General features: G+C 42.0%; 1 protein-coding gene across 1 annotated transcript in view; it reads left to right on the top strand.

The window, feature by feature from the left end:
• The window catches only part of GRIN2B (glutamate ionotropic receptor NMDA type subunit 2B), a 428,048-nt gene that overhangs the window by 296,014 nt on the left and 117,989 nt on the right, over nucleotides 1-14,045 (top strand). Inside the window, exon 6 of the mRNA XM_043563552.1 lies at nucleotides 5,354-5,468. Within this exon, the coding sequence (XP_043419487.1) occupies nucleotides 5,354-5,468 (115 nt within the window). The remainder of the gene's footprint in view (nucleotides 1-5,353; nucleotides 5,469-14,045) is intronic.

The raw sequence follows: 14,045 nt of genomic DNA, 5'->3' as shown, positions 1-14,045 counted from the left end.
AGCCCTGTACTTCCCTCATCAGGCAAGGAAGATAGTGTGAACCCGTCAGTCTTATAGATGAGGGAGCTGAAGGCCTTAGAAAGTAAGTAACACACCAAAGATTCAGTTATAGAGCTACAGAATTTTGGAGTTAGAAATTGTAAACAAGGGATCAAGAATTCAAGTTTTGTGCCTGGAATTTTGTTCCTTTATTGCTTCACTCTTAATAGCTAGAGAATGGAAACTGAGAGCTATGAAAAATTCTACTGTTTTTGAGATGTGCTGGACCCTGGGTGAGGGTACCTGGATCCTGCTTCCAGCCCCATCATGTGATCTTGGTAAAGCCACAAATCCTTCTGGACTTCCATCTGTTTCATCTAGAAGTTAAAGGATTGGATGAAGGGAGAGACTTATCTTTCTCATTACCACGTATATTTCTTATTAACAGACATTAATTTTAAAAATTGAGGGCCTTGTAAAAGTATGGAGGGCAGAATGAGAATTACAGTGCCAGGGCTCTTGGTTTGCTGGGAAAATTCTAGCAGAGCTCTTCTGGATGCCTCCCACACAGGGCATCCTGCTAAATCATTGCTTTAGGTATCATTGTGGTGCAGTGGATGAGCTCTGAGTGGCATGGTCAATGTCAAAGAGGCACAAGGGCTTTTTTACCTCAGCTTGACCTCATTAAACCCACTGGAGTATGACTTTAGCCATATAAAGCAAATGTATTGGCTCTGAGCCCATCGGAGTTCTGAGGCTCTTTCTCAACAAGGAATCAAGCAGGAAATGAGATGCATTTTATTTCATGCAGTCTGTATTAGGGATCTACATAGTCCAAGGCATGACACGTGACATGCGAGTGCTAAAATGCACATCTGGGGCTCACAAAACTGCTTTCACCTTCACTAGGTGTTATAACGAAAAGAACACTTAACTGAAAACCAGAAGACTTGAACTCCAGTACTGAATGGGCAGGTCACCTTGGAAAATAAGGGTAGCATCTTGGGACCTGTTTTCCCCTTCCCTCAATGGGTAGTTACTAAATTTTCTTCTGGTTCTAACAGTTTGAGGTTCTGTGTAGTATTAGAACTTTATGAGACACAAGGAGGTTCGTTAGGGTCCATCTGCATCCTGGAGACAAATCAAGCTATATATATATATATATATTTTTTTGCCATTCAATATGTGTGTGTGTATATACATACATATATATATATATATATATATATATATATATATATATACCAAACCTTGCTGGGATTTCCAGGGGCCTAGAGTCTTCCAGGAAGAGCTTCTGAATCTGACTGCCACTTGAGCTAGGCTTTCTGACTGTCTGCTTGAGGATGACACGTTTAGAGGAAAACAGAATGTCTGTCCCATCTTAATTATAGTTTAATCCTTTACCAAGGATTTACACATGGAAGCTTTGGGGTTTTAATTAATGTTCAAAATTGGCAAAGTGCAGCCAGATCCAAAGGTGGTTGGGTATTTTCAGGCCTTATGGAAAGTTAAATTGATGAATGTGACCATTTGACCTAGTTTATCCCTCCCTACGTGGAGTGCAATCTCCATTCCTCCAGTGTGTATTCCATTGATAATTGGGTCTTGTTATACTGTAGTTATCACACTTTAACTCACAAGATCCAAAATGAGGCAAGTTTCTTGCCTTTAGATATTCAAATGACACTAATATATTTCTTTTTCTGATTTCTTCCCATTAAATAACCTTATGTTTGTATCCTGTTTTCTGTAGTTTTCCTATCCATTATTTCATTTGATTTTTTTTAATCCATTATTTCATTTGATTAGCACATTGGGCTTCTCTGATAAGCAGGAGGTAGAATGGTGTTTCCATTTTGAAGAGGAAATGCCAAAGTCCCATGCCTAGAAGTGACCACACTCCTGATTATTTTATCACACTTGCTGTCCCTAGTGAATGGACTGCTTTGTTCTGCTATTCAAAGGGCATCCTTGTTCAGGGCGGGTGTGTATTTGCAAGCTCCTCACTAATAGCCAAATGTTGGCACGTTAGAGGGAATTACTCAGAAAAACACAATGTGAATGATTAATCTGCATACTGCTGAAGGATATGAATAATTAAGGGATACTTTGAGAAGAATATTTTGCATATTGTCATGAAATGTATCAATATTTTTGATAAGTGTAAAATACATGAGAAGTGTCTAGGTAGAATAAAACGGACCTGTAGAGCTGGAAGAGAGCGAACATCCCAGAAGGAGTTCATTTAAAAAATCAAAAGGATGTGCAACAGGAATAACTAGAAAAATTTAACTACAGAGCAATTACATTACCCATGAATGTAGTTTATTTTCTGACAGTTTGAATTTTAAAACTTATACACCCAATTCAATGCTGTCCCCTTCAAAGAAGTCATCTTGAGAAGCATTTATGCTTCTTATTACTTATTTTTAGAACTTTTCTCATAATTGCTTTCTGAAATGGACATTTCTTAAAAAAAACATTGTAAAGGTCTCTTATATAAAGTCAGAATTATTCAGAGCCATGTCAGGTGAGAAAGGAGGGTGCTTAAGCTAGGTAACTAATTTCTCTCTCTTTCCCTTCCTCTTTCTCCCTTTCTCCTCCTCCCTTTCCTCTAAAAAAAAAAAAAGAGAGAAAGAGAAAACTAAAATTTTTTGCATGTCTCATTAACCTTCTCTGAAGAATTCCAGAAATTATTCTAAGCAATGCAGTATTATTATAATAAGAATATATTTTCCAAGTTAATTACATTGGGTGCTTAAATTCTGGTTTGTTAGTTTGAAGTGTTTTGTGGTTTTGTAATTCTGTTCCTTGGAATGAATTATATAGGGCTTTGGCTGGAGTGTTGAAGTTGTCAAGTATAGGAGACCTGATTATTATTTTCTAACTAGTGATGGGCTTGAGCAAGCGGCACGGACCCGAGAGATGAGGGGCAGTACAAGGGATGGAGGAGATGCTGTGTGGAGTGTTGAGTTGAATTAGGAGGCACTACACTTTTACCAGTTGGAAGTGTCCAGAAAGAGCAGCCAGGGGATAAGGAGAATGGGGGCTTGAAGTCATGGCATATGATAACTATGTGAAGGAACTGGTGATGTTAAACCTGATGTGGCATATGTCAGGCTGGTGTGGTAAAGAGATCATGGGACTAGAAATATGGCTTAAAATGTAATTTCTGCTCTAAATTTGTTGTAGGACATTGGGCAAATAATTTGACTTCTCAGCGCTTCGGTTTCCTATCAGGTAAAAATTATAGAACTAGGGGCACCTGGGTAGCTCAGTCGGTTGGGCGCCCGACTTCGTTTGGCTCAGGTCATGATCTCACAGTTTGTGAAATCGAGCCCCGCGTCAGGCTCTGTGCTGACAGCTCAGAGTCTGGAGGCTGCTTCGGATTCTGTGTCTCCCTGTCTCTCTCTACCCCTCCCCCCACTCCCGCTCTGTCTCTCAAAAATAAATAATAAAAAATTTGTTTTAATGTTTAAAAACATAAAATAAAAGTGTAGAACTAAGTGACCTTCAGTTTTCTTCAAAGATTAAAATTTACTTTACAAGGTAGACATGATAAGTGTCTTTGAAAAGTTGAAGAGCTTTCATGTGGAAGAAGGAGTAGACTAAGGCTGAATAATATCTAAGAAGGAGCCAGTATCCAGGGGTTTCAGGAAAGCAAATTGCTTTTTTTTTTTAATGTTTGTTTATTTTTGAGACAGCGCAGCTGGGGAGGGACGGGGGTGGGGGACAGAGGATCCAAAATGGGCTCTGTGCTGACAGCAGCAAGCCTGATGTGAGGCTCGAACTCACGAACTCACTGAGCCAAAGTCAGGCACTCAACCCACTGAGCCACCAAGGTGCCCTGAGCAGATTTCAACTTTAAGTACAAAACAAAACAAAACAAAACAAAACAAAACAAAACAAAACAAAAAAGGCACCCTGCCCAACAGTGAGATGGCACTCTTGATGGTAGAGGGTGCAGTGATAACAAGAAGGGCTGAGAGAGCCAATTTTCTGTTGTAGAGGGAAAGCATAAACTGTGAGAAGTGGTGGACCAGTTGACTACGAAAGTCTCTTTCAATTCTGAGATTCTAGAGGCCTCTATTCTTTTGAGGCCTTCTGTGTTCTTGATTGCATTTGTGAAGACCATAAGACCAGAGAATGACAGGCTGAAAAAGCCCAGGCAGCTCTTGAAATAATAAGTGGTCCACGCGGGTTTGGTTCATGACGTCTAGTATTCTTTTTATAAGTGCCTGAAGGATCTGCATCTTAGCAACCTTGTTAGTTAACCTAATGTTACCTGGAAGAATGAAGAGCCTCCCAGTTTCATTGAATGAGAAGACTTAAAACAGGATCCTTTAAGCTGCCTCCTGATACATTCTTCTTCCCTTCAGTGTGTTAGGAAACTGTTGTTGGTCACAAATTCGAAGCCCCTAGAACCCTGGTGGCAATTACAAGATACCTTTTTTGCTTCTCAGCAGAGACACCTCACGACGGCATCAGACCCAAGGCTCTAGAGTAGCATGTCATGTGAACACTGAGCTAATCATTATTGACTCCTTGGGCCATTATGGTAAAGGAACATTAATTACCATCAGCACAGTTGCACTAATGTGGTTGTAATGAGCACGCCTGTGGGAATTCCCAGTGAGGGAGCTCTTCATCAGATCGGAGCAGCCAGCAGAGGAACAAGGGTGAGCTGGAGGTGCAGGTGTTGAGGGGGAAGATAAGTTCATTGGTTTGACTCCAGTTACTTCCAGAGTTACTGCTAATTTACGTGCCTGTGCCTGGAATACTTTCTGAGATACCTCTCCCTCCTTCCTCCAGCCTCCCTCACCCCCCGGTATTTTCTGTTCACTATACACAATGCAATAGCCCCAGTTTCCGGATGTATCCTGAGGAACCAGACCCCTGACTGCTGGACTCCTCTCACAGCTCTTAGAAGCATGGCCTGGATCTTGGCAAGAGTTCAAAAGTGTGTACATATCTCTGAGAGGCAGAGAGACCCTGTTCTCCAGTGTGCCACCCTTCTTAGCAGAAAACTGTCTTGGTACACTCCCCCTTTCTTCTCTCTACCAACTCCACCCTTTAATTGACCTCCCTTTGTGAATAATAACCATTAATGCTTAAGGAGGGTTTACTACGTCCCAGGCCTCGGTGGGAAGTTATCTCATTTAAGCCTTACAAACCTAATGAAGTAGGTTTCTTATCTTTCCATATTACTCCTATTAAATGAAAACTTGAATGTCTCTATGCTTAACAGTTTCACAGTGATATTTGTATGTCTATCTAGGTGTCTGTCTCCATTCACCTTTCCCTCTGTCTTCCTGTCTTATTCTTGGCATACCTTCTTCATACTTTTAACCTTTGTTTTCTTTTATCTTTACAGATATCTGATCAATGTCACTTTTGAGGGAAGAAATCTGTCCTTCAGTGAAGATGGTTACCAGATGCACCCGAAACTGGTGATAATCCTTCTGAACAAGGAGAGGAAGTGGGAGAGGGTAGGACATATCTTTTGTCAATTCTCAAGCAAAGCAGATGGGGTAGGGACATAAAATTTTGCGACACATTAAAAGAAAACTAAACCAAACCTTAGTTTTGGTCTCTGAGCTGTGAAGTTAGAGTGCAATACTTTGAGAGCACAGGAGAAGCTCAAACTCAAAGTTTCTCCAACTTGCATCTTCGTGTTCTTGTCCTTTGGTTAATCAAGAGATTATTTTCTTTATGCATTATCATTTTTATTGGTTATGGTGCTGTGTGAATCATGACTTTATTCTAATGGAAGAGTGTACATGTATAATGTAACATAATTCAGTGAAGAAATCAAATCAGTGATATAATTCAGAAGTTGGGTCCTACACAGTGTACTGGGGAGGCCGATGAAACGTAATTTACAAGCACATAGGTTTGAATTTGCTGTGATCAGAGGCTTGCCATTGCAAGGCTCTCCTCAGGATCTCTCCCGCTGACAGCTGACCACAGTATCTGAAACTCTACCATTAGAAATTAATTTCTGTGATTGCCAGATTACGTAGGTTCACTTCCTACCTCTTCTACTCACAAACTTGTCTACTTAGGACCTTGTACAAATCTCTTAAGTACTCTGTGCCTCAAGTGTCTTCATCTATAAAATGAGAATAAAAATAAAAGTACCAAGATCACAGGGTTGTTATGAGGATTAAATAGATTAATATATGCAAAGGACTTAGAAAGGTGCCTGGCACACAGTAAGAACTTAACAGGTATTCGCTTTTGATTTTATCCCCGATTCCTACTTAAATACAAATGCTCCCCAGAGCAATGTCAGCACTGGTGCTTCTCTGGTATATGTTCTTCAGGTGTCATTTGTCCCTCGAGATTCTTTGCTGAAAAATGGTTCTGTAGATAAATAAGGTTGGGAGACATCCCTCCAGGCTCTCCTTCTGGGAGGTTCCCAGAGCATAGTAACATTTGGAAGCTCAGAGGAATACTGTCTATAGCAAAGGGCCATCTCTAACTTTACTTACTCTGATGTTTTCAAAATTTATTTTATTATTAGACCCCTTTGTTCATGAAATTCATAGTCTGTAAAACATGTTGGGAAACACCGATTTAAAGCAATTTCTATGGACTCAGTCAGTTGGCTGAGAACAGGCTTCAAGATGTCAGCATGGCTCTGACTGGAAGGAAACCCACATTATATATTTCCAGAAAGAAGGGCCAGGAAAAGAGACCAGAGATAAATTTCTTGAAATTCACAGTCCTGTCCGTGAGCCCTGGACGGGTAGTTAGGTGAATGCTCATCTGTGAAACAGCATGTGTGGCTCACGTAGTGGGAACCTGGGGCCTTATTCTTAAACTTGAAAGACTTCAATCTGTCATAGAGTTCCTTATATCAGGGCACAGCCATAAGACTTAGATTATTCCTTGTGTTCTTGATTAAAGTTGCTCTCCCTCTACTGAGTTATCATTTGTTCAGAAGTGGTTTTCCCCTGGGCTCCTGCCCTGCACTCCAATCAAGCTGCTTTTCACCGCTGCTATAGAGACATAATAATTTAAGAAGTGTTCTGGGAACTCATGTATGATAGGCACCTCTGTATATCTCCAGAAGAGGAGTTATTAATAACTGAGGCTTCGTACATGGATCAGAGATGTCCAGTTGGGTAGCTTTTATGCAGTAGACTCACGATTACTGCCTCAAGGATGGGGCATCTCACACCTCTCTTTCCTTAAAGAGATCTTACCGTCACTCGTGCTGACTTCTCTAGGCTGGAATCTGAGGCCTGTGACCACTCCCACTACTGCCCTTTCCCAAACTAGTCACCCTCCCTGGGATTTGCATCCCTTCCCTTCTCATCAGTTCTACCTTTACTGTAGCTCTTGAATTTATTCCTCTTTATATGATCCAGGAAGCATGTGATAATTTTTTAAATTGATGCCTACCTTTATCCATTCAGATCAGTCCTGGACATGGCTGCTAGAGTGAGTTTCCTAAGGCACAACTCTGATCATGTTCTTTCTCTGCCCAAACCTTGTTCAAAGCTTCTATGGTTTATGCACTGGGTCCAAACTTTATTCTGGTGTTCAAGGCTCCTGTCTACCTTTCCAAGCCTGTCTTCTCTCCCTTGCTGTTTCCCGTCTCACCATCAAGCTACATTGGGCTCTCTCTGTTCTAAGATATTTCCCTGTATGTCTTGCTTCCTGTACAGCATGTATCATGTTTCCTTTTTCTGAAATGAGTTGTCCAGTTATACAAATAATAACCGTCCTTTGAAGCCCAATGAAACTGTTACTGTCTTCTTCTCTCGTCTTTGACCAAAATATAATCTGTCACGCTCCCTTGTCCCCCGTAACCGTTGTCCCTACCTCTGTTGTAGCACCGTCCCATCTGCCTGTTTTAGAGTTGTGTGGATGCGTGCTTCCAGATGGCAGAGGCTGTGTCTTTATATCGTCTTGTCCTCCCAGCAACCCGGAAAAGTGTTTGCATAGAGCAGTTCAATAAGTATGTGTCAGGTGAATGAGAACCATTGCATAATACAAGAGTCGAAAATCCATCATTAAGAATCCAAGTTTACGTTATTGCCCTTGATGTAATACCTCTTTTGGGGGGCAGAGGGGAGATAAAACCGTTATGTAGATTGAGTTTTCATAGATCATACTTTAAATGTACTTTAAACAAGGGAGCTTGTTATTTAAAGAAATTCTGTGGTTAATCTTTTTGTAAAGCATTTTGGGAGGGGGTAGGAGGTCATAGAATATCACATATTCATACTGATTTGGTTCAATCAGGGAACATTGCTGAAGAGTGGTCTTTACTGTTTGTTGAATTCACAGATCCAGGAGGCTCCCCAGTGTGGAAATCCTTGTTAGGGCTCCCTTGTGGGCAGAGACAGGTGGTAGGAGCCAGGCACAGCTCTAGTGCATATCTGGAATGTGCTGAAGTTGTGCCATGGGAAGTTAAACCTTTTTTTCCACTGTTACCCTGACCCCCAGGACCCTCTGTATTCTCAGGATTTCTAATACCACTCCAGAGGGTCCCATGTGGCCCAGGGAAGATTTCGTGTCTGTGGACTCTGGAGAGGCAGGCCCCACGGTGAATATTTGACAGGGAGGAGATGGAAGCTGGGAAGATAAATGGGGAAGGAATCTGGATTTGTGGGGAAAATGAGGCAACAGACAGGACCCACAGCTTCTGGTCATGCCCTTAACTAGCTGTGTGACCTGCTCTTTTCACTTTCCTGGATCTTTCTTTCTTCATGTCTGAAATCATGGCATGAGATTAAGACGACTTCTAGGGCCCTTTCTGGCTCTAGCTTCTTGGATTACAAAATTCACGTTGTAAATAAGTAAGCACTTGGAATGGAACTGGGGTGGGAGCTGAAGCATACAAAAGGAACCTGAGTTTGTTTCTAAGGACAGTAGCTTCCAGGGAATATTTGTCATTCTTGTCATTTAGATAAATATCATCTCCTCAGAAGGCCTTCCTTGGTGACTCAAGCTAACGTAGAGCTTGAGCCACCCTATCACAACAGTTCGTTTTAATTTTCTTCAGGATACTTTTTTATCTGATGTTTTGCCTATTTGCCTGATTATCACCTGTCTCTTCCCACCAGGACAGATGCTTCCTGGGAGCAAGGACATTGTTCACCTCTATAAGCCCAATACTCTAGAAGAGTATCTGGGTTAGAGTGACGGCTCAAAAGATAGCTGTTAAATAAATGAAGAATTCATATGCTTAGGAGAGTCAGTATATTGACCAGGCATTTCACTTCTGCCTGAAATACCTCCAGGTGGACGGAGTGGTTTACTGAAGAGAGCGGGAGAGCAGGCACATTCTCCACCGCTGGTGTGAGCAGGCCAAGTGCTAGCAAGGGTCTGGCGGGCGGGGTGGGTGCAATTTTCAGTGAGGCCCAACCTCCCAGAGGAGGCAGGCCTTACACTTTTCAACGAGGAGCCTCAGGTTGACGAAGACTCATTCAGATGCTGGTGTGAACCATGTGAATACCCTCTCAGGTTTTAAAACATAGTCTCAAAGCTACCGTCTCATAAATCTGGCTCATTCTGAAAGACTTGAAGTCAAGGCAGCATAATCTGGGACTGAGCATGGTTTTGGACTCAGAAAGAGCAGAGATGAATGCCCCTTGTTGCCGTCTATCTGCTGCGTAAACCAAGCGGCCATACTACCTGAGTCCATTCCCCTTTTGCAAAACAGGGTTTTACATAAGGCTGTTATAAAGATTAAAGGAGATTTTATAATAAAATACCAGTTAATAGTGACTGAAACATAGCCAGTATTCAACAAATGTCAGTCAGTGCCCTCCCCCCCCCTCCTTTTTTAAGGTAACATTTGCTCATGGTAATAAGTCAAATGGTACAAAAGGGTATCCGGTAAAAAGAACATCCTCTTATCTGTGATCTTCAGTTCCCCCAGGCCCCTCCCCAGAAAAATCCTTATTTCCAGGGTCTTATGTATTTTCTCTGAACATACTGCAAGCATATAAAAATTCTATATATTTACTCAACCTCCTATTTTTTTAAAATAGCACCTGCTCTTGTGAACTTGTAATGGGATCCTGTACAAATAGCCACTAAGGAGGCATGGGGGCAGCTAGAATAGCACAGAGATCTCTGGATCAGAATTACAGTCACAGAAAGCCAGGTAACGTCTTTGGTATGTGGGAATGTGGAGGAGAACATTTCCCACACGTGCATGCATGCGGGGATAGCATGATAGGTTGGAAAGGGTAGGGGATGGTGGTGGAAAAATGCGTGCAGAATGGGTTCATTTGTAAGTCTTCTCTCTAAGTGGGGGACAGCTGCATAAACTTGCATTAAAAATAGTCTGGCACAGAGAAGCAGTTCCAGCAAGCATTCAAGCTTCTGTCTTTATCAGAGCCTCTCATGATTTGCTTCATTGCTACCGCTCTCTGCTTCCATTTAATCGTTCCTAAAATGGGGATAATAAAAATGAAATGCAGTGGGGGTGTGTTCTGAGTAATGACTTCAAGAAATGATGATGGTGCATTTTCAGGCTGTAAGATGTAAACAGACCTTAAAGGGACTGTCTGGGTCCGAATTACAGGAGGAGACGTAAGGCAGGCAGAGATGCAAACCATTTCCCCGGGGACAACAGGTGTATTTTATAAGCCCAGATTCCCTCTTCTCTGCCTCCATCTACTGGAAAATGCCCTTCCTTACGTAGACTAAAACATTCTCCATTTGTCTGGGTCATTTTTTTTGGCTCCCCAAATCCCAGTTATCACCTTAGGCTTGCAATACTGAGACATTACAGCCACATCCACCACTGAACGAAGTGCTAGAATGAAAGTACTTAGCCCACACTGCTGGGCCTATAATAGTATTTATGAATTAATGGATGGAACAGTGGGAGAGGAGGAAGGGTACTAAACTGGTAGAAGGAAGATCCCCCAAGAGCCACAACGGCAACAACATAATAAGACAGAATGTTCTACTGGCATCTGAAGCCTGGGATGAATGAAAGAGGTTAAGAGATGCTATATGCCTCCGATAGCTTCGTATCCAGGAGACAGCGGCAACTCCAGGCTGTGGATGCCCTGTGCTATGAGCACCTAACGACTCCAGTGATCATATTCCAGAATGATCAGTTTGGTGATGATACAGCAGAGGTTGATTGCTGCTGTGGCAGGTGCCACTTGAAAGCTGTTGACGGACAAAATAAACAGCCACTCCACTTCCTCCCTTGCATGTGTGCATACAAACACATAGGTACATTCACATCCAAACTGGCAGATTGCTCACGACATAGAAGCCGCATCCGTTTGGTTATTCACCGTATGCCTGTGCCCAGCACAGCGCGAGACATTCCTGAACAGGCCAGTAAATGTCTGGTGACAGCCCGAACATGCCTGTACAAACTGTGTTCTACCACCCATCTTTGGAGGAGAGGCCAGGGAGCATCCCTGCTCTCTTCAGACTTTACAGAGGTTGTCTGAGGAGGTGAGACAGAAGCTCCTCACGTTGGGGGTGTTTGTTCTGGACCTCTCGATACTGCCATTTGACAACATGCTATTTTTACCGACTTTGAACTGAGTACTAATATGCATCATTGGATTAAGGGATTAGAACACGGGATCCATGGAGAAAGGCTATGGGAATTGGGGTTGTGAAGGGGAGGAAGAAAAGGCAATGAAGTGATGACTTACTCTCTTTAAATATATGAAGACTTATTGTACCAAGTGTTGAGATCAGCTGTTCCGTTTTTCTCCTCCGAGACAGAACCGGAGTAAGTGGGCTTAAGATCAAGCAGAGAGGATTTATATTAGCTGTAGGGAGAACTTCTTGATAGAAGTTTTGAGTACCAGGACTGTTAATGACACCAGGGGATGACTTTGGAAGTCTTAAAAATGGGATATGTCCTCATCACTCTGCAGTGTGCAGCCCAAAAAACAGTACAAGAAATACGTGGTTGTGAGTTTTCCTTCCATTCTCCTTCCCACCCCCCTTCTTCCCTGTCCTTCCCTTCTCTCCCACACATAATTATTGAGCATCTACCATGAACCAAGCACTAACCCCACCAAATTAGTGTTGTAGTTTTCCTAGTGGCTGGGGGAAAAAGGAGAACAACATTTATGGTTTTCTTATAAAGATAATCTATTGAGATACTTACTAAAGACATTTTGATTATTTTTTAAATTTTTTTCATGTTTATTTAGTTTTGAGAGAGCGAGAGAGAGAGAGAGAGAGAGAGAGCGAGCAGGGGAGAGCCAGAGAGAGAGGGAGACAGAATCTGAAGCAGGCTCCAGGCTCCGAATTGTCAGCACAGAGCCCAACGAACCCATGAACCGTGAGATCATGACCTGAGCCGAAGTCGGACGCTTAACCTACTGAGCCACCCAGGCGCCCCAAGACATTTTGCTTATTAAATTTATGTGGGGGTGGAGGATAAGGTAAAATTTACTGGTATACATACCCACAAAGGTATTGCAAAGAGAAAGAGGAAGGTATTGCTCATTGTGACACTTAAAATTCTGTAACCTAAGGTGGTTTTTAAATCTTACTATTTGATATGGTCGAATAATGGGGTGGATGTTTCTTTCATGTTGCTTGGTTGGTAAAGACTCTCTGCTGATATATATTTATGACCATGGCTTACAAACAGGGTAGCTGGATTACATGTCTTTGGCTGCCTTTCTGAGTTGTGATTATTTTGGACTCTCACATCCAAGTACTCCCTTCTTATCCACTGATCTCCCAGAGTCATGGTCCACCCTATTCGTTAACCCCTTTTCTGGGGTTCCAGAAAGAGACTCCTGGGGGCCAGCCCTGAGGAGCAGAAAGTGTACTCTTAACCACCAGTGTCTCAACGCTTGTTATTAGACTCAGTCCACAATGCCAAACTGCAACCCAGTGTGCGTTTCTAAAATAATTTGAAGAGAAGAACAGGATGTGGTGAGGGAAGAGACTTCAGAAATGTCATTTCATAAAGGCTGGTTGTCTCCGTGTGTTTGTCATCGGCCACTGAATGAATGGGATAAAAGAACAAGATAACCTTGGTTGACTTTACTTCTGAAACCTATCCATGCTGATGGGGAAGAAAAAGCAGAATTGAACTTGGAGACTGAAGTGCTGGCTTAATGAAAGGCAGTGAGGAACGTGTCCCCAAAACTAAAATACAGCTTACGTCCATCTTGTTTACGTTTTATTTTTATTTCATGACCATTATCTTATGGTTGGCTCCTGAGTCCCCTGAACTATCTGTCTGATTTCTAGGTTATAGCGTTTTTTCCATTAGTGATATTGGAGAAGAAATAGTGGTATACTGGTTAGAAGACTTTTGTGCTTATCTAGGTTATGTAGGTTAAAAACATTTATGGTTTTCTTATTATGAAGGTAATTGATGCTTATTAAAGAAATTTGGGGGAGGGGTGCCTGGGTGGCTCAGTCGGTTGAGCGTCCGACTTCGGCTCGGGTCATGTACTCGCAGTCTGTGGGTTCGAGCCCCGCATCGGGCGCTGTGCTGACAGCTCAGAGCCTGGAGCCTGCTTCAGATTCTGTGTCTCCCTCTCTCTCTGCCCCTCCCCTGCTGTCTCTGTCTCAAAAATAAATAAAAACATTAAAAAATTTTTCTTTTTAAAAAGACATGTGGGGGAGATAAGACACAATATACATACAATATACATTCAAAGAATTAGCCTTTATATTTCTCTGTCTCTTGCTGATGCTTCTCCGTGCATGTTCTACGTGTGCATGTTATCACACAATGCAATGAGATATGGCAGAATTGCTAATACAACTTACAACAGCTTACAATCTACTTTCTTCTCTTACTGTCTCTTACTATAATATTGTAGATGTTTTTTTTCTGTTTTACTGATACTATCCAACGCACGAAACTTAATGACTGTTTAATATTCCATTGTAAGGATGTATCCCACTTCTTTAAACTGGTCACTCATAACTAGACGTACGTGTATTAAGTAGAGACTGAAATGAAACTATTCATATCATATTTCATACAATGCTCATATGAAAATAATTTCAGAGTTTTTGATAATCCAGCTGTGATGCCATAAAGACTGCTTTTCAAGGTAACAAGGTTTGACCACTTTTTTGTTGTT

The sequence above is a fragment of the Prionailurus bengalensis genome, chromosome B4 (genome assembly GCF_016509475.1).
Source record: "Prionailurus bengalensis isolate Pbe53 chromosome B4, Fcat_Pben_1.1_paternal_pri, whole genome shotgun sequence".
NCBI lineage: Eukaryota > Metazoa > Chordata > Mammalia > Carnivora > Felidae > Prionailurus > Prionailurus bengalensis.
The sequence above is the reverse complement of the archived record's forward strand: the minus strand, read 5'-3'. Positions and strand labels throughout refer to the sequence as shown.